This window comes from Mirounga angustirostris, unplaced genomic scaffold (genome assembly GCF_029215605.1).
Source record: "Mirounga angustirostris isolate CCGP_5_RB_7025 unplaced genomic scaffold, mMirAng1.0.hap1 SCAF_8, whole genome shotgun sequence".
Classification (NCBI taxonomy): Eukaryota; Metazoa; Chordata; class Mammalia; order Carnivora; family Phocidae; genus Mirounga; species Mirounga angustirostris.
In genome coordinates this window covers 129,478,801-129,497,596 of record NW_026991716.1, presented here as the reverse complement: position 1 = coordinate 129,497,596, position 18,796 = coordinate 129,478,801, and the positions used below count along the sequence as shown (strand labels likewise).

The following is an 18,796-nucleotide window of genomic DNA, read 5'->3' as shown; positions in this document are numbered from 1 at the left end:
GAGAACATAGACAGTAACCTCTCTGACATCGGCCACAGCAACTTCTTTCAAGATACATCTCCAAAAGCTAGTGAAACAAAAGCAAAAATGAACTTTTGGGACTTCATCAAGATAAAAAGCTTCTGCACAGCAAAGGAAACAGTCAACAAAACAAAAAGGCAACCCACAGAATGGGAGAAGATATTTGCAAATGACACTACAGATAAAGGGCTGGTATCCAAAATCTATAAAGAACTTCTCAAACTCAACACCCAAAAAACAAATAATCAAGTCAAAAAGTGGGCAGAAGAGATGAACAGACACTTCTCTGAAGAAGACATACAAATGGCTAACAGACACATGAAAAAATGTTCATCATCATTAGCCATCAGGGAAATCCAAATCAAAACCACATTGAGATATCACCTTACACCAGTTAGAATGGCAAAAATGGACAGGGAAAGAAACAACAAATGTTGGAGAGGTTGTGGAGAAAGGGGAACCCTCTGACACTGTTGGTGGGAATGCAAGTTGGTACAGCCACTTTGGAAAAGAGTGTGGAGGTTCCTCAAAATTTTAAAAATAGAGCTACCCTCTGACCCAGCAATTGCACTCCTGGGTATTTACCCCAAAGACACAGATGTAGTGAAAAGAAGGGCCATATGCACCCCAATTTTCATAGCAGCAATGTCCGCAATAGCCAAACTATGGAAAGAGCTGAGATGCTCTTCAACAGATGAATGGATAAAGAAGATGTGGTCCATATATACAATGGAATATTACTCAGCCATCAGAAAAGATGAATACCCAACTTTTACATCAACATGGATGGGACTGGAGGAGATTATGCTAAGTGAAATAAGTCAAGCAGAGAAAGTCAATTATCATATGGTTTCACTTATTTGTGGAACATAAGGAATAACATGGAGGACATCAAGAGAAGGAAGGGAAAAATGGGCGGGGGGAATTGGAGGGAGAGATGAACCATGAGAGACTATGGACCTGAGAAAGAAACAGGGCTTTAGAGGGGAGGGGGGAGGGGGGATTGGTTAGCCCGGTGATGGGTATTAAGGAGGGCACGTACTGCATGGAGCACTGGGTGTTATACGAAAACAATGGATCGTGGATCACTACATCAAAAACTAATGATGTATTGTGTGGTGACTAACATAACATAATAAAATTTTAAAAAAAAAAGATAAATTACTAAAGGAAACTATCACAAATATAATTGTGTTTATTTATTTATTTATTTATTTATTTATAAAGATTTTATTTATTTATCTGACAGAGAGAGAGAGACAGGAGAGAGGGAACACAAGCAGGGGGAGTGGGAGAGGGAGAAGCAGGCCTCCCGCTGAGCAGGGAGCCCGACCGATGCGGAGCTCGATCCCAGGACCCCGGGACCACGACCTGAGCCAAAGGCAGACACATCACGACTAAGCCACCCAGGTGCCCTAATCTTGTTCTATTTAAAAGACCTGAGTTTCAAAAAAGAGAAAGAAGCCCTGAGATTCTACTTTCACACAGTATTCTTTTAACAACGAACAGCTCATGATGTTCACAAGTGTCTGATTTCTGATACCAAAGGAGAACTTGGGAAATATTCTCTTTGTTCATAATTCTTGTTCAGCCAGTTAGAAGGCAAAGTGCAGGAATCCCAACAGTGAGCACCAGAGCATCAGTGTTAAGAAAAAGTGCAGAGGAGGATCATCATGACCGAGAATGAAGGCAGTGAAATATTGTATCTCCACCATAATCATGATCTCCTGGAGGATTTGGAGGATTCTGCCTTTGCGATAGGGATTGAAGCTCCCGTTGGTTGACATGAACAGCAGGTGGAAGAAAGGCCACCCACCAGAGGGGAGAGTGGGTGAATGACAGCACATCCTCAGGGGCTTCTTGTAGCACCTTCAGCCCCTAAAAGAGAAACAGGACTTGTTCCAGTGGCTGAGGAAATCCTGGGTCAGTCCTCCTGGGCTTCTCCCTCCCCAGTTACTCCCTGGCTCAAAGCCCAGCTCTCACTGAGGGTCGAGCATCACCTTACAGTTCCCCCAACCCCTGGACCCCCCAATCTGTGGGTCCAGCAGCCTGAACAAACTCTTTCCTCATTACCACAAAACAGTCAGGCCCAGACCCTACTACTGAACACCCGGGCTCAAACTAAAGCCACCAATGATTCATCTGTTCCCATTACATAGATCCTGGCTCCCCTCTGGTGGGAAGGCCTAAGAGAGTGGCTGGGAGCCCTACCCAGAGAGGGATGTGGATCCTGGTTCCTGTAGCCTTGGGGAAGGTTGTAGGCAAAGATCCTTCTTCCCTGTCTTCAGCCTCTCCTCACCCTGGTAGCCTAACACAAGTTCTGAATGTGACTGTCCTTGCCCTGCCTCATTCTTTCCTGGTCCAGTTCAGGTGACAGCATCCAATTCCAACAGCTGCTCAATCCCACCTACCTCCTGAGGCACCTTTGCTCAAGGCAGGGGTGGTTCAGCTGGCTTGGGCTCTGGGCTCTGCAGGAGACTAGCTGCCAGGTGAGAGTACCAGGCCTGAGCCAGGTATCCCAGGGGTCCAAGGAGCTCTGGCCTTCTAATCTCATCCTGGAGAGTCTCTCCCACTGGCCTCTATCTTACCTGCCAGCACCCAAGGAGAGTTGTGTGGGAGCAGAGCCCTGAACGCCAGCCTTTGGTTGGGTCTACAAAGGCCTTCCCACCCCTCTTCTTTGGTTCAGACTCTGACCCCTCTCCTGCACGCACCACGGAGAGGTCCCCCATCCCTAGGACACATCATGTGCAGGCACCTGCCACTCTCACTCAAACCAGAGTATTGTCCATGCCCCGTGTTCCTCCTGTCCCCACATCACCCCTCACATGGGCGCCTCCCCAAGTGCAAAGCTGCTCTGAGCCAGGCCTGATTTTGTTCAATCCCTTTAGCATCGACAGGACATAAAGCTTGGGGTGGGCCCCTGTGCTTTCCCACTGGCCTTTGACAGTGAGGCGCTATCAGAATTCAAGGCTAAGCTTGCCTAGGTAATTGCTATCAAGCAATGTAAGTTCTTGGTCCTGGCTCCTTTTATAGGTCAACTTGACTGGGCTAAGGGGTGCCCCAATAGCTGGGAAAACATTCTTTCTGGGTCTGTCTAGAGGATGTTTCTGGAGGAGATGAGCATTTGAATCAGTAGACTGAGTAAAGAGGACTGTCCTCATCCAATCCATGAGGGCCCGAATGGGAAAAAAAAGGTAGAGGAAAGGTGACTTTGCTCTCAGTTTGGCGGGGCCATCCTTCTCCTGCCCTCAGACATTGGTCATTAGCACTCCTGGTGTTTGGTTCCTCGGACCAGGACCTAGACTCACACCACGGATGCCCTGATTCTCAGGCTTTCAGGTGGGCACTGGAACCCCACCACCAGCTTCCTGTTTCTCCAGCTCACAGACAGCGAATTGTGAGACTGGGTTTTCCTCCATAATCGTGAACCGATCCCTTGTCATAATTATCTACCTCAACATCTACATCAACAGCTCCTCATGATTCTCTTTCTTGGGAAAAGCTAGTGTAGTCCTATGCATCTGGTCTCATTTTCAGGTGAGAAGGTTCACGCAATAGGCCAAGGGGAGGGCTGGCTATTCACCTTTCTCTGTGCTCACCTCAGGCCATCTGCCTCTCACTTCAGTTCTGCCCACAGTACCTGTTACTCAAAGGAGTCTGCCTTGGATGCCAGGGAGGATTGAGCACGTGAGGAGCACAGGGAGGATGGAGGTGATCAGCTTGATGGCTGTGCCTTTGGCTCGGACTACACCTGGGGTTGTGGCTGGTGCTCCTGAAATGGAAACACAATAGTGAAAGCCTTGCCTGGAGCCCCAAACTGGGGGGGGGGGGGGGTGTGAGTCCTTAGCTGCTGCAGCTCCAGGTAATCCTACAGCGCAGATATCCTCCTGCCGCCATGTTTGTGGCAGCCGCTGCGACAGGTCCTGGGGGTGGAAAGGAGAGGGGGGGTGGGTTCACGCAGATCATACAGCTAATGGGGCAAGCAAGGGTTTCCATGTAGATAGTCACTCTTGCCGTCACAAAAGAGGAGGGATACGTATGGATGGTGACAGAGGCATCTTGTCAGAGGCTGACATTTCAGGTGGCATTGAAGGCTTTCAAGAAAGAGACTAGTCGAGATGAAAAACAACAATGATGCTCAGAAAAGGGAAGAGGAAGAAGTAAATCTCTGGAAACAGAATGATGCCTTCAGGTTTGGGGCCAGCAAGAAGCCCACAGTGAGAGGCCTGAAGGTATACGCAGTAGGGAGAGGTGCCAGGAGGTCAGAAGGGAAAGGAAGGGTGCTAGAACATTCGAGTGGCCCTTGTACTCCTAAGAACAAGTCATCATGTATGTAATTTACACACACACACACACACACACACAGTGGGGAAGGTGGAGCTCATTTCAAGAGAAGCAGCGCTCCATCCAGTCTTCTGAGTTACCTGTTGTCTCCAGCATTTCATCCCAGTGCTCCAGTACTTGCTGGGGCCAGCCCTTACAGTCTCCGTTTGAGATCCTCATGAGGAAGCCGGTCAGCTCTCCGTCACTGTCCAACGTGCCCTGGAACCGCTGGTCCTCAGGAGGCACCATTGTCCAATTTCCGGTCTCCGGGTCAAAGCGGTGGGTTATCTGCTCATTGAAGGCAAACTGCCAGGATCCTCTGGGGTGTCTGTCCGGTCCACACTCATACACCAGCCTGCCCTGCAGGGTGAGAGGATCTGCCCCCCGCGCCCACCACGGGGAACAAGTCAGCCTCTGGTGTTGACCAATCCTTTGCCACACCTGCTGTGCACTCCTCAGCTCCCCTTCGGCCCTCCCGGTCCTGCTCTGTCCTCCTTGTCGGCCCTGGCTGCTGGGCCGCGTGTGTGGGACCCACTTCTAGGTTTTACATGAACACCCTAGGCCCCCGGCCCTACCAAACTGTTCTCCTTCTGCCCTGGGCCTTCAGACTTACGGCTCTTAGTGAAAATCTCTGTTTTGATGTCCAGCAGTTTCCTTCTGAGCTCTTCCACCAGGTCTTCCAGAGTTTCCTTTTGTCTCTCCCAAAACGCTGTGTCCTTCAGCTTCATCCCCAGAGGACCAACGGGTTTGACCTCCTTGCCCCGACAGTCGTAAGAAAGAAACTGGTTTCCATTGACCAGGCCTTGAATCTCACACCATGGTTGTCCAGGCCTGGCCCGAGATGTGATGTTGAAATTGTAGGAAAGAGAGAGAGCATCTGCGAAGGGAAAGCACAGGTGGAGGTTGGGGTTGGAAGACAATGACCGGCAGGCCCCCCTCGGCCATGCACGCGACAGCACTAGAACGTGTGGCAGGCTGGCTAGCTGTCCCTGCACAGCCCATCCCCCCCAGCGGTAGAGGTGGCGCCCTTCCCGGGTTTGAGGAGGATCAGGATGCCTCGGCCTGGCAGGAAACCACAGAGCCATCGAAAAGGCCCCTGTGTCTACCAGGCTGATACCAGCATCCCTCAGCCTTTGACAGAACAGATATAGCAAGAAATGCGTAAAACAAAACTAAAAACATGTCCTCCAACTCTGCTCACGGAGAGGTCTGGAGGACTCTTTCTGGCACTCACGAAGACCACACCGTGAGAAAAGCACCCGCGTTGTCAAGAAGCTCAATGACGTCTCTCTGATGGCCCAGCTTGGCGGTAGGAGACGGTGGTGCAGAGATAGGGGCCCAGGAGTAATGGGCTGAAAAATCCCGAAATAAGAGAGTTGAGATACTGGCGCTCAACTGTCAGGAGCCGGGAGGCAGCCATGATTGAACTAATCCTGGAGGTTGGAATGCTGGTCAGGGCCTGCCCCACAGAAAGCTCTCCATCCCTTTGGCTCACAGAACACAGTGATCCTAGAGGCAAGACAGCTGGACAGCCAACCCAGAGGCTGCTCGATTTAAACAATACAAACAAACAAAGACCAAGCCCCAGGATGGATGAGGACGAGGCTGAAAGCAAACACCCAACAGAGAGTCTGGATCCTCTGCCCAGGTTCCAGACCTGAGCCACTTCTCAGAGCTGGAAGCCTTTAGGAGAAGCAGAAGCCGGCTTCCAGTCAGGAGGGACCCTTCTGGTCAACAGCAAGAGCAATGCTTCCTACTGGCCTTCCCCAAAGGGTCATGTGGTCATTCGCAGGGCTAGGTTTACACTGGGGAGCAGAGACCATGCAGACATTGTCAGTGGACCTAGTGTGTGAGCTGACATCGTCCTCAGGGATCCTAGTGTTATCATGGCCCCTGTTATTGAAATGGTGCAAGGCATGAGGTGCTGCCGAGAATGAGAAGTCACCTGCCCCAGGTCCTGTTCACAGTGACACCACTGGGTCAGGCACCCATGAAGCGGTCCTTTCACGCGCCCCGCATTTGTTACAGGAGTGAAAAATGTTTGTAGTTGAATTACTAGTGGGTTGGGGGCTAGGGGGCAGGGAAATTCAAGTACAATATTCTCACACTGTCTTCTCTTTCCTCCAAATACAATGTTAAAACAGTGCCCTACCCTGGATGGAATGACAGAGTTGAGTACCAACCCTAAGACCTCTGTAAGGATGCAGGGCTGTGAACCCTCTCCTATTTTCATTGAAATGCCAGCCTGGTGCAAAGGTTCTCTGTATATATTAATGTTGCATAGGTTTCTGTCGTACCTCCTCGAATCTGGGGCCTTAGCAAAGTGAAGCAGCCATAGACAATATATGGATGAACGAGCGCCTGGACCTGCTTCTTGGGCCATAGGACCCTGTGACACTGTAGGAAAATGTTCTGTGCCCTTTGTCACATCCTAACATTGGAACGTTAGGTAGACACCAACTTGTGATCCACCCAGGCAATGCCACTCGAGGCCGGGAAAGTGAGCCTGTAAGAGGCTGCAGTATGGTCCAGGGACCTGTAGCCAGGAGGCCTCTGGTCAGGGGGTATCCGAGCTGCCCACCCTGAGCTGGGTGGTGCTGGGATGTGGCCGGTGAAGGAGGGCCTGGCGCTGCATGTGCCTTGAACCTTGGCTCAAGTGCCCTGGGACGTCTACCGGTGGACAGCAGTGGGGATGGAGAAGTGACGTGAGTGGCCGAGGCGCGGGGTGGTGTGGGGTCCAGGCCCTGCGGGATCGCCCTGTCCTGCCCACAGCCCGGGGCTCAGGGGCTCAGGGGCTCGGGCTCCGGCCCCCCGAGGGGCAGGCGGGGGCTGGGGGCGACCGCAGACTCCTTGCCGCCCCTCCCCCTGCCCCGCGCGCCCCACGCCCAGAGGTGGCAGTCCGGGGTCGCCCAGGTCGCCTCCTTTCCGTCCAGAGGGCGACAAAGTCCCGGCGGAAAGGAGCCCGCGGCGGGGTTGAGGACGGGACGCCGGCCCCAGCGGGCGACGAGGTTCCCAAAGCCCCGGACTCACGTGTCTCTCGCCCGCTGCTCGCCGCGCCCACGACCGATCCGGCCGCCGCCGCCGCCGCCGCCGTGACCCAGGCCACCAGCAGCAGGACCGGGAGGCCCAGCGTGAACCTGCTGGCGGCAGGGGGCTGCATCGCGACCCCAAGTCTGGGGCGGCTTCTGAACGAACCCGCGGGCCGGGGAGCGGAGCGTGCTTTCTGTCGCCGGGCCTGGGCCGGCGCTGGCTTTCCGCCGGAACACACTTCTGTTCACACAAGTGTCACTCGACGTCTGTCCGGGAGAAACTGCTCCGCGCGTCTTCCAGTTTTCTCTTCTTCTATTTGACCGAGCGGCGAGAGAGCACGAGCGGAGGGGGACGGGAGAGGTAGAGAAAGCGGCTGAGAGCGGAGCCGCAGGCTGGGCGGCAGGGGGCCGGGAGGCTTCCGGGGCTCCCGCAGCGGGTCCCCAATAGGCCAGAGACCCCGGGGCTGAGGCTGGACGGAGGCGGGGCTTAGTGGGCGGAGGCGGGGCTCTGGGCCGGCTCTGGGCGGGATCCGTCGCGGGACACGGCCCTGACCTGACTCAAAGGCAGGTACTTGAACTACCGAACCATCTCGGTGTCCCCGATTCTCTGAATTTTTGAGAAGGTTCCCACTGCTGTCCTTCTCTTTAATAAGCAGAGTCTTCCCGCTGAGCTGCGCTGGACCTTTGGCCCGAGGAAGACAAATGGCATTTAAAAAAATAATTTAAAAAATGGTAAATATGTTCGAACCCCATACAATTCATCATCTGCGTCATTTTTAACGTACATTAGTTTTAAGACTCTCAACTTTTCATGCTGTTTCTGCAATAAAGCTAGTGTACCCTGACTGTTAGGTATTTTATTTGTAATCTTTCTGTTTCCTTTCGTTTTCAGGGTTGTTTTTTTTGGGGGGGGGGGGTTAGGGTGTTTTTTGAAATCAACGTGTGTGTTCCATTATTTTATGATCTAACCTGAGAATTTCAGTTCTTTATTTGGAGAGTTTAGCAGGTTACCTTTATTGTGATTACGAGTAGAGTAGGAGATATCCCAGTCATCACATTTTTCATTTATTGTGCTTAAAAAAAATTTCCTCTCCCTATCTGCATTGCTTTTACTGTACTGACTTTTCCTCTGCTGTTTTAAACATTATGCATTCTAGCTTTCTTCTCATAATCATTGCCCTTAAACTTTGATCCATACTAATGTTTATTTACATTTATTTATTTATCATTGTTTTTGTTCATACCAAACAAAAATTATTTAGCATGTTTCCATATCTATTTTGTGTGCTTCCTCCCACCCCATTTCCCTGATATTACCCAGATTTTTATTTCTGAGTTGTTGCTATACTTTTTTTTTCTGTGATAGAAACTCCCCTGACCCTTCACACCACCCTCTTTTTTGAGGCAACAGAAATCTAATAAATTAAGAATTTTAAAATGTTGTTGCTGTCTTTAACAAATAAAAATTTTAGCAAAATTGGTTACTCATTCTCCTTATTTCTCTTGTTAAATCTCCTGGATGGGTTTCTCTTACTATTGGAATACTTTATCCAAAAGATATTTTCAAGTTGGAACTTTCTGGGAAAAATATTCTTTAGGCTTTATTTGTTCAAAAATAGTTTTAATACCCAGTGGTATTCAGAATTCTGAGGTTTCCCTGAAAGTGTCATGTTCCTTGGTCACTCAATCAAGTGTTAATTTGATTAACATTTGTTAATCTGTTATGTACTGTTATGAAGGGGCTTTGCAGAGGTAATTAAAGTGGCTACTCAGTTGACTTTAAGCTAGGGAGATTATCCTTCTCTTTTTAATTTTTAATTTTTAAAGATTTGATTTCTTTATTTTGACTGAGAGACAGAGAGGGAACACAAGCAGGGGGAGTGGGAGAGGGGGAAGCAAGCCTCCCGCTGAGCGGATAGCCCGACGCAGGGCTCGATCCCAGGACCCTGGGATCATGACCTGAGCCACCCAGGCGCCCCAAGATACGGCGATTATGCTAGATCATCTCAGGGGCCCAGTGAATCACATGAGCCCTTCAAAATGAAGACTTTCTCAGACTGGAGGCAAGAGAGATGTGGCAGAAGGAGAGGTAGAGAGATGGGGCGCCCTATTGCTGGCCCTGAGTTGAGGGGGGTCATATGCAAGATGGAGGCCCCTACAGGAGTTAAGGAGGGCCTCCAGCTGGCAGCCAGCAAGCAAGTGGGGCTCTCAGTCCAGAAACTCCAAGAAACTGGATTTCCTTAGCAATCTGAATGAGCAGATTCCTCCCAGTGTCTCTGGCTAAGAGCCCAGCTGCTCGGTGCCTTGACAGTGGCTTTGGGAAGCCCAGAGCAGGAAACTCACCGAGCCAGTTCAGACATCTCTTTTACATAGCTGTGACATAAGAAATATGTCTTGATTTAAGTAGCTAAGTTTGTGGCGATGTGTTATGGCTGCCATTAAAAGCGAATACATACACTCTCCTACTCGAATGAGAATATGACAGCATATGAAATTCTAGGCCCAGAGCTCTTTTCCTCCTCCAACACTTGAGAGGGAATACCACTTGGACCTCCTGCAACCAGGATGGCTGTTGAGGAAATTGCTGTTGATCTATTTCCTTCGTACCTTTATAGTTCCTCGGGGTTCATTTGTGGCCGGGAGCCAGGAGGCTGCTCCACTGTTACCTCCATCCGCTTGATCCTGTACTACGCTAAGGGGACAGTCAGAGTTTCATGGATTTGGACGAAGATTTTGAACACTTTTTCAAACACTAGACACATAGATGTGCTTATGGCTATGACATGTTCGCTGGGGGATTTCTTTTGTTCAGGCACCGCTAGGCTTCCTTCCCCCCACCTTTTATAAAAATCAAATTTATTGAGATATAATTTATATGCAATCCTCTCCTTCTTTATGAATGCACATAGCTTCAAGTCCCTTGTCTTTGGAAGTATAGGAGAAGCATATGGGCATTTGGCCAAATTCTAAGGCGTGTTCTCAGGCTCTGGAAGTAAAAGCATATGAACGATGAATGCTATTACTCCAGCTATGCATCCTCCTAGCAACCCGTAAATTCTACAGAGAATCCTATTTCCAAGCAGTACTATCTTCAGGTTTGCAGAGGGGGAAAAAAAATGAGTGATTTTTTTTTTTTAGCGACCACGGTTTAGCTCTGAGACAAAGTGAGCGTTGAGCTAGATTATATCACTTTCACTCAGGATCATTTTTCTATTTTATAAATTGCCTAAAATCAGCCACATAATGCTAGATTTATTATGATAGATAATAAAGTATCCAATCCCCTTTAGTCATTGGAAACACTTATTTTAATTCTAGGATTTGAGAAATAAATAGCCACGTTCTAGAACCATAGCACCTAGAGAACCTGAACTCAGATCTTTTTTTAAATTTTATTTTATTATGTTAATCACCATACATCATTAGTTTTTGATGTAGTGTTCCATGATTCATTGTTTGCATATAACACCCAGTGCTCCATGCGATATGTGCCGTCCTTAATACCCATCACCAGGCTAACCCTTCCCCCTCCCCCCTCCCCCCTCCCCTCTAAAATCCTGTTCGTTTCTCAGAGTCCATAGTCTCTCCTAAAACCAAACTCGGATCTTTTTTATTTATTTATTTATTTTTATTTATTTATTTGAGAGAGAGAGAATGAGAGAGAGCACATGAGAGGGGGGAGGGCCAGAGGGAGAAGCAGACTCCCTGCCAAGCAGGGAGGCCGATGCGGGACTCGATCCAGGGACTCCAGGATCATGACCTGAGCCGAAGGCAGTCGCTTAACCAACTGAGCCACCCAGGCGCCCCAAACTCGGATCTTAATCATATATTACCAGATATTTGTAGGGCTCGAACAGAAGCTTAATGAACTGTTCTATCTTAAACTTATTTATTTATTGATTTACCAAACATAGATTTATGTACTTTTGGCTTCCTTTTACAGAGGAACTCAAGATATTTGGGTCTGTTGGTAAGCATGTCCTGTGCCAACTGGAAAACTTATTATGAGAAAGCGTGCATTTCTAAAAATTGTGAAAAGTGTTTACAAATCTGCTACTCCACTAGGAATGCTAGGTTAAGAGACAGTCCACTAACGTTTGCTTCTCAATTTTCACCAGAAATTTAGGTTTTTAAGGGTTAAGAATTCTAATATAGAAGTTTAATGAATAATTTTAAATAGTTTAAAATACATTTTAAAAATATACCTAAACTGTGTGAATTGTCCTAACACTTTGCCTGTTAGGAGAAATGACTAATTTTGTTTTCTTTTTCCTATTTTTTTTTAAATTTACATTCAATTAGGGGCGCCTGGGTGGCTCAGATGGTTAACATCTGCCTTCAGCTCAGGTCATGATCCCAGGGTCCTGGGATCAAGCGCCCTGCTAGGCTCCCTGCTCAGAGGGCCTGCTTGTCCATCTCCCTCTGCCCCTTCTCCCCCACAAGTGCTCACTCTCTCTCTCCCTCCCTCTTTCTCTCTCAAATAAATAAAATTCTTACAAGATTAAAAAAATAAAAAATAAAAAGTTCCAGGGACGGCTAGGGTGGCATAGTGCTTAAGCAACTGCCTTCAGCTCAGGTCACGATCCCAGGGTCCTGGGATGGAGACCCACAACCAGCTCCCTGCTCAGTGGGGAGTCTGCTTTTCCCTCGCCATCTGCCCTTCCCCCTGCCTGTGCTCGCTCTCTCTCTCACACTCTCTCTCTCTCAAATAAGTAATATCTTTGAAAAAAATAAAAAAAGAAATTAAAAAATTCCAAATTAACTACATTTTTATAGTAGAGGTAATATTTTTTTAAATATATGTACATGGACATAATTCACTGAAGAAAACAATCACAAATATAATGTCATTCCGTTTAAAAGTCAATGAAGTTGTTTCTCAGTACAGAGAAAAAACTCCCTGAGGTTCTTTAGCTTCAAACAACATCTTTTTGGTGATACTGTCTGCAAGAACATGGTCATCTTACAGAGAAGATGCTGATATTGCACAAACAAGGGCAAGATGGGAAATGTTCTCTTTGTTCACATTTCTTGGCCAAACATTTAAACATTTCAGCACAAGAATACTATCACCTAGCACCAAAGAGAGAAAGCGGCATAGAATATGCCAAGGGAAAGTGCTGAACAGGAGCGCCACCCAATGCAAGAGGGGACCTGGGAGGTTCCCTGCCCTGCACCACGTGGTCGACTGAGGTCTCTGGATTTGTAAACTCGAGAGCGCTGATGGTCTACAAATGAACAGCAGCTCATCCAAAGGCAGCAGGCCCAAAGGCAGCGTCGTCGCTGAGCTGGTCCCCGCCTCAGGGGCTTCTTGGTGGCCTCAGCAGCCTAAGAAAAGAACAGGTGCTTGTCTCGGTGGCTCAGGAAATCCTGGGTCCCTTGTCCTGGGGCTGCCCTTCACCAGCACTCCCTACCCCAGAGCCCAGCCCTCGCCCAGGGGCATGCATTTCCCCCCAGCCAGGTCCCCAGCCCTGGGTCCGGCCACCTTTACGAACCTCCTCCCTCCTGAACCAAATCACTGAGTCAGCCCCAGGCCCTGTTACCAAGGGTCTGGGCTCAGGACTAAAGTGAGTAAGAAATCAATGTGCTCACATGACTCGCGTTCTAATGCTCCCTCTCATGGCAGGCCCTCAAGGACCTGCTGGGGCATCTGACAGAAGACAGGGGCCTGCCCTTGACACCTCTAACCTTGGGGAACAGGGTGGCCAGAGATCCTTCTTTCCCTTCCCTGCCAGCCTCCTAGCGAGCCGCACACAGAGCTCTTAGTATCATGATCCCTTCCCCCAGCCCATCCCTTCCTGGTCCGGCTCAGCTGGGAGCACACAGGGCAACTCAGTTCCCCCCATCTCCCAGGCCAGCTCTGCTCAAAGCAGGGGCTGCTCAGTGGCTCAGGATCTGAGGTCTGCAGGAAGCTAGCTGCCAGGGACGGCACCAGCCTCAGCCAGGATTCCCACTGTTGCACGGAGAACCGGCCTCCTTCTAGGCCCGTCAGGCACGGTCTCTGCTGTTCACTTCTTCCTTACCTGGGAAGACCCAAGCCACGCTCTGGGGGGACACGGCCCTACTCTCCAGCCCTTTGAGCGGTGTGCAGAGGCCTTCCCACGCCCTCCTCCTGGGGTTAGATGTGGGACCCTCTCCTTGTAACTGCTCGGATGGAGTCCCCTTCTCCTGGACACGTCACATGGAGCTGCCATGCTGCGCTCACTCAAAGGTGAGTCCAGCCCATGCTGTGTGTCCCTGCTGGTCCCACACCACCCACCCTGGGCCCAAGTTGACTCTCTCCAGAGAGCCAGGCCTGAGGTCCCTACATTCCTTTAGCACCAACAGGCCGTAAGCAGTGGTGTGGGCCCCTCGCCTTTCCCAGTGGCCTTAACAGCGAGGCCGTATCAGAACTCAGGGCTGAGCTTGTCCAAGTTGTTGCTAACACGTGATATGAGCTCTCATTCACCCGGTCCCATTGCTGTGTGAGAAGGTTCAGGGAGTGGGCAGGGGTCAGGCTGGGAATTCACCTTTCCCTGGGCTCACCCCAGGCCATTTGCCCTCCCTTCCCTCTCAATCTGCCCTCCGGACCTGTCCCTCTAAAGGAGGCCAACATGGATGCCAATTAGGACTGCGCAGCTGAGGAGCAGGGTGGGGATCCAGGTGCCGGGTCCGATGGCTGTGGTCCTGGCCGGGGCCGTGTCTTGCTTCATGGTTGGTGGCACTGAAATGAAAACGCAAGAGTGAGAGCCCCAGTCCGGACCCCAAACTGGGGGAGGATCCCTCGGGCCTTCTGGCTCAGGTCCACCCTACCAGGCTGACGGGGTCTATCACTCTCCTTGTGGCAGCTGCTGTGACAAGTCCTGCTGTCTTGGGGGGAGGGGAAGGGATGTGCCCTGTCCCCCCGGGGGCTCCTACGGCCAACTGGGAAGCAGGGGTTGCCATGTAACCAATCGCTCCTGCTGTGACAGACAGGAGGTGATGCAGGATAAGGATGGTGACAGCGACCACCTCTCAGGAGCTGACAGTCCGGGTGGCACTGAAGGATTTCCAGCAGCCCACCAGGTGACATGAAAAAGACAATGATCCCTGAAAAAGGGATCAGTAAGAAGATAATCTCTGGCAACAGTCTGATGCCCCCCTGTTTGGGGCCAGCAAGAAATCCAAGAAATACCCAAGGACAAAGGTGTGTGCAGCGAGGAAGTGATTCCAGAAGGTGAGAAGGGAAAGGAAGGATGCTAGAACATTCCTGTAACCATTTTTCTGCCAGGAAGAATTTGCCATGGATGGATCAATTTCTTTCTCTCTCTCAGACAAACCCTCCCCCCCCACCCCACACACAGTGGGAAGGTGGAGCTCATTTCAAGAGAAGCAGCGCTCCATCCAGTCTTCTGAGTTACCTGTTGTCTCCAGCATTTCATCCCAGTGCTCCAGTACTTGCTGGAGCCAGCCCTTACAGTCTCCGTTTGAGATCCTCATGAGGAAGCCAGTCAGCTCTCCGTCACTGTCCAACGTGCCCTGGAACCGCAGGTCCTCAGGAGGCACCATTGTCCAATTTCCGGTCTCCAGGTCAAAGCGGTGGGTTATCTGCTCATTGAAGGCAAACTGCCAGGATCCTCTGGGGTGGCTGTCTGGTCCACACTCATACACCAGCCTGCCCTGCAGGGTGAGAGGATCTGCCCCCCGCGCCCACCACGGGGAACAAGTCAGCCTCTGGTGTTGACCAATCCTTTGCCCCACCTGCTGTGCACTCCTCAGCTCCCCTTCAGCCCTCCCGGTCCTGCTCTGTCCTCCTTGTCGGCCCTGGCTGCTGGGCCGCGTGTGTGGGACCCACTTCTAAGTTTTACATGAACACCCTAGGCCCCCGGCCCTACCAAACTGTTCTCCTTCTGCCCTGGGCCTTCAGACTTACGGCTCTTAGTGAAAATCCCTGTTTTGATGTCCAGCAGTTTCCTTCTGAGCTCTTCCACCAGGTCTTCCAGAGTTTCCTTTTGTCTCTCCCAAAACGCTGTGTCCTTCAGCTTCATCCCCAGAGGACCAACGGGTTTGACCTCCTTGCCCCGACAGTCGTAAGAAAGAAACTGGTTTCCATTGACCAGGCCTTGAATCTCACACCATGGTTGTCCAGGCCTGGCCCGAGATGTGATGTTGAAATTGTAGGAAAGAGAGAGAGCATCTGCGAAGGGAAAGCACAGGTGGAGGTTGGGGTTGGAAGACAATGACCGGCAGACCCCCTCGGCCATGCACGCGACAGCACTAGAACGTGTGGCAGGCTGGCTAGCTGTCCCTGCACAGCTCCTCCCCCCCAGCGGTAGAGGTGGAGCCCTTCCCGGGTTTGAGGAGGATCAGGATGCCTCGGCCTGGCAGGAAACCACAGAGCCATCGAAAAGGCCCCTGTGTCTACCAGGCTGATACCAGCATCCCTCATCAGAACAGATATAGCAAGAAATGCGTAAAACAAAACTAAAAACATGTCCTCCAACTCTGCTCACGGAGAGGTCTGGAGGACTCTTTCTGGCACTCACGAAGACCACACTGTGAGAAAAGCACCCGCGTTGTCAAGAAGCTCAATGACGTCTCTCTGATGGCCCAGCTTGGCGGTAGGAGACGGTGGTGCAGAGATAGGGGCCCAGGAGTAATGGGCTGAAAAATCCCGAAATAAGAGAGTTGAGATACTGGCGCTCAACTGCCAGGAGCCGGGAGGCAGCCATGATTGAACTAATCCTGGAGGTTGGAATGCTGGTCAGGGCCTGCCCCACAGAAAGCTCTCCATCCCTTTGGCTCACAGAACACAGTGATCCCAGAGGCAAGATAGCTGGACAGCCAACCCAGAGGCTGCTCGATTTAAACAATACAAACAAACAAAGACCAAGCCCCAGGATGGATGAGGACGAGGCTGAAAGCAAACATCCAACAGAGAGTCTGGATCCTCTGCCCAGGTTCCAGACCTGAGCCACTTCTCAGAGCTGGAAGCCTTTAGGAGAAGCAGAAGCCAGCTTCCAATCAGGAAGGACCCTTCTGGTCAACAGCAAGAGCAATGCTTCCTACTGGCCTTCCCCAAAGGGTCATGTGGTCATTCGCAGGGCTAGGTTTACACTGGGGAGCAGAGACCATGCAGACATTGTCAGTGGACCTAGTGTGTGAGCTGACATCGTCCTCAGGGATCCTAGTGTTATCATGGCCCCTGTTATTGAAATGGTGCAAGGCATGAGGTGCTGCCGAGAATGAGAAGTCACCTGCCCCAGGTCCTGTTCACAGTGACACCACTGGGTCAGGCATCCATGAAGCGGTCCTTTCACGCTCCCCACATTTGTTACAGGAGTGAAAAATGTTTGTAGTTGAATTACTAGTGGGTTGGGGGCTAGGGGGCAGGGAAATTCAAGTACAGTATTCTCACACTGTCTTCTCTTTTCTCCAAATACAATGTTAAAAGAGTATCTTATCCTGGATGCAACAACAGAGATGAGTACCAACCTTAAAACCTCTCTCAGGATGCAAGGATGTGAATGAACCCTGTTCTATTTTCATCGAAATGCCAGTCTGGTGCAAGATTCTCTGCATATATTAAATATTGTATAGGTCTCCGTCGTACCTACTCAACGTGCTGTTGTCGCAGGCAAGCAGCCGTAGAAATTCGGGATGAATGTGTGAGGCTGGACCAGCTCCTTGGGCCACAGAGTACTGTAGGAAAACGGGCTATGTGCCCTTGTGACATCCTGACTGCACTATCAGGAAGAGAGCTAGTGTTTGAGAGAGGCAATGCCACTCACAGCCCGGAAAGTGACACGGTGTAGAAGAAGCTGGGGGCATGTATGGTCGAGGGACCCGGACTGAGGAGGTCTCTGGCCATAGGATATCAGAGCTGCCCACCCTGAGCCGGCAGGTGCTGGGGTGAGGCAGGCGACGGAGGGGCGGGGGGGCGGGTAATACACAGCCGGGTGTACCGGCAGGTCCAACATACACAATTGGCCCGGTCGACGGCCGTGTGACTCATGCAGGACAGCAGTGTAAGAGACTTAGAGGCACGGGGTTGTCTGGCCGTCCCCTCCCTGCGGAAGTCCCTGAGTTCTGCCCAGAGCCCGGGGCTCAGCGGCTTGGGCTCCGGCTCGGAGAGAAGGGGAGGCTGCGGGAGCTGGGGAGGATCACAGATTTCCCGCCGGACAGCCTCTCCCTCCGCTGTGCTCCCCTCCCCCAGCGCCGGGCCGAAACTTCTGAAGAAGTTTCCTGTTTTTTTGTTTCTTTTGTTTTTTAAGATTTATTTATTTATTTTAGAGAGAGAGAGTGCGAAGGAGAGGAGCCGAGGGAGAGGGAGAGAGAGAATCTCAAACAGGGCTCAAACTGAGCACAGAGCCCGAGGTAAGACTCCATCTCAGGATCCTGAGATCGTGACCTGAGCCCAAATCAAGAGTCCCCGCGCTTAACCGACTGAGCCACCCAGGCGCCCAGAAGCTGCCAGTTTTCAGTCCCTCTCCTGGCCCAGGGACCCCACCCACAACCGCCCACAGACACCCTCCAGGCAGAAAGCAGCCCGCAGAGAAGAACTGAGGAGGGGGGCTCAGCACCATGGGGCGAGAAGGCTCCAGAACCGCTCCGGGGACACCGCTTCCCCTCCCGGGTCTTATTGCTCACTCCCGAACACCCCGCTCCTACCCCCAGGTTCCACCTCTGAACTCACGGCTGCAGCCTGCTGTAGGACGAACTGGCAGGAAACACAAGAGCAGGAGGCCAAGACTGAAGCTGGAGGCCCCAGTGCACGCCATTCCCGCAGTCCGGCCCCGCAAAACGGCTCTATGCCGCTGCCTCAGAACATTTGTCGCAACAGGGTTGACTCCGCCCTAGAACCCGCCCCCCGCCGTATTTCCTGAAATAGTTCAATCCTTTCTCATTCTGCCGGTCTGCTCCTCTTCAACCCATTGTCCTGACCACCCTATCTTTTCCATCTTCATTTCTACCATCAGTATCATCCCCTTCTTATGGCCAAAAGCTTCCAATTGTAAAATAAAAAAGTCATGTGGACATAATGTACAGCATGCTCACTGTAGTTAACGGTATTGTATATTTCAAAGTTATTGAGAGAGTGGATCTTAAAACTAGACTTATTGTGGTGACCATTTCACAATATATACAAATACCCCACCATCACGTTGTACATTGAAACTAATATAATGTTGTATGTCAATTGTATCTCAATAAAAAATAACTTCGAAAAGAAAAAATAATACAAAACACGATTTTCTTCTCTTGCAGTTCTGAAGGCTGAAAGATTGAGAGCGGGGCATCAGCTTCTGGATGTTGCCTGCCATGCTTGGCATTCCTTGGCTCGGGCAGCTACACTCTGATCTCTGTCTCCGTTGTCACAGGGCCGGCTTCCCTCCCTGCCTCTGTGTCTGCACTGACCTCCTCACTGTTTGTCTCTGGTCCGTTCTTACCAGCACAGCAGTCAT

The 18,796-nt window shown here is 50.8% G+C and overlaps 2 protein-coding genes across 2 annotated transcripts; both read right to left on the bottom strand.

Moving 5' to 3' along the window:
* Nucleotides 1–1,210: 1,210 nt before the first annotated feature.
* Nucleotides 1,211–7,863, bottom strand: LOC123842355 (UL16-binding protein 1-like). The gene is made up of 5 exons (XM_064598217.1): nt 7,375–7,863; nt 4,958–5,221; nt 4,446–4,721; nt 3,662–3,793; nt 1,211–1,899 (listed from the first exon to the last, which is right to left on the bottom strand). The coding sequence occupies exons 1-4, from the start codon at nt 7,502–7,504 to the stop codon at nt 3,669–3,671; spliced, it is 795 nt and encodes a 264-aa protein (XP_064454287.1). The 5' UTR covers nt 7,505–7,863; the 3' UTR covers nt 1,211–1,899; nt 3,662–3,668.
* A 3,042-nt stretch (nt 7,864–10,905) lies between these two features.
* LOC135365470 (UL16-binding protein 1-like) lies at nt 10,906–18,796 on the bottom strand. Its single transcript, XM_064596970.1, has 7 exons — nt 18,750–18,796; nt 18,028–18,148; nt 15,878–15,995; nt 15,265–15,528; nt 14,753–15,028; nt 13,944–14,076; nt 10,906–12,701 (listed from the first exon to the last, which is right to left on the bottom strand). The coding sequence occupies exons 1-6, from the start codon at nt 18,794–18,796 to the stop codon at nt 13,952–13,954; spliced, it is 951 nt and encodes a 316-aa protein (XP_064453040.1). The 3' UTR covers nt 10,906–12,701; nt 13,944–13,951.

Bases quoted from the DNA above. Each gene is read 5' to 3' on its own strand.
- LOC135365470 (XM_064596970.1), bottom strand. From the start codon at position 18,796: ATGACTGCTGTGCTGGTAAGAACGGACCAGAGACAAACAGTGAGGAG. The intron at 18,149-18,749 runs GTCAGTGCAGAC...GTTCTGAGGCAG, and splicing joins CAGAGACAAACAGTGAGGAG to CGGCATAGAGCCGTTTTGCG. The intron at 15,996-18,027 runs GTGAGTTCAGAG...GGGATTTTTCAG, and splicing joins TCCTACAGCAGGCTGCAGCC to CCCATTACTCCTGGGCCCCT.
- LOC123842355 (XM_064598217.1), bottom strand. From the start codon at position 7,504: ATGCAGCCCCCTGCCGCCAGCAGGTTCACGCTGGGCCTCCCGGTCCTG. The intron at 5,222-7,374 runs GTGAGTCCGGGG...TTCCCTTCGCAG, and splicing joins GAGCAGCGGGCGAGAGACAC to ATGCTCTCTCTCTTTCCTAC. The intron at 3,794-4,445 runs GTAACTCAGAAG...TTTCCATTTCAG, and splicing joins TGAAATGCTGGAGACAACAG to GAGCACCAGCCACAACCCCA.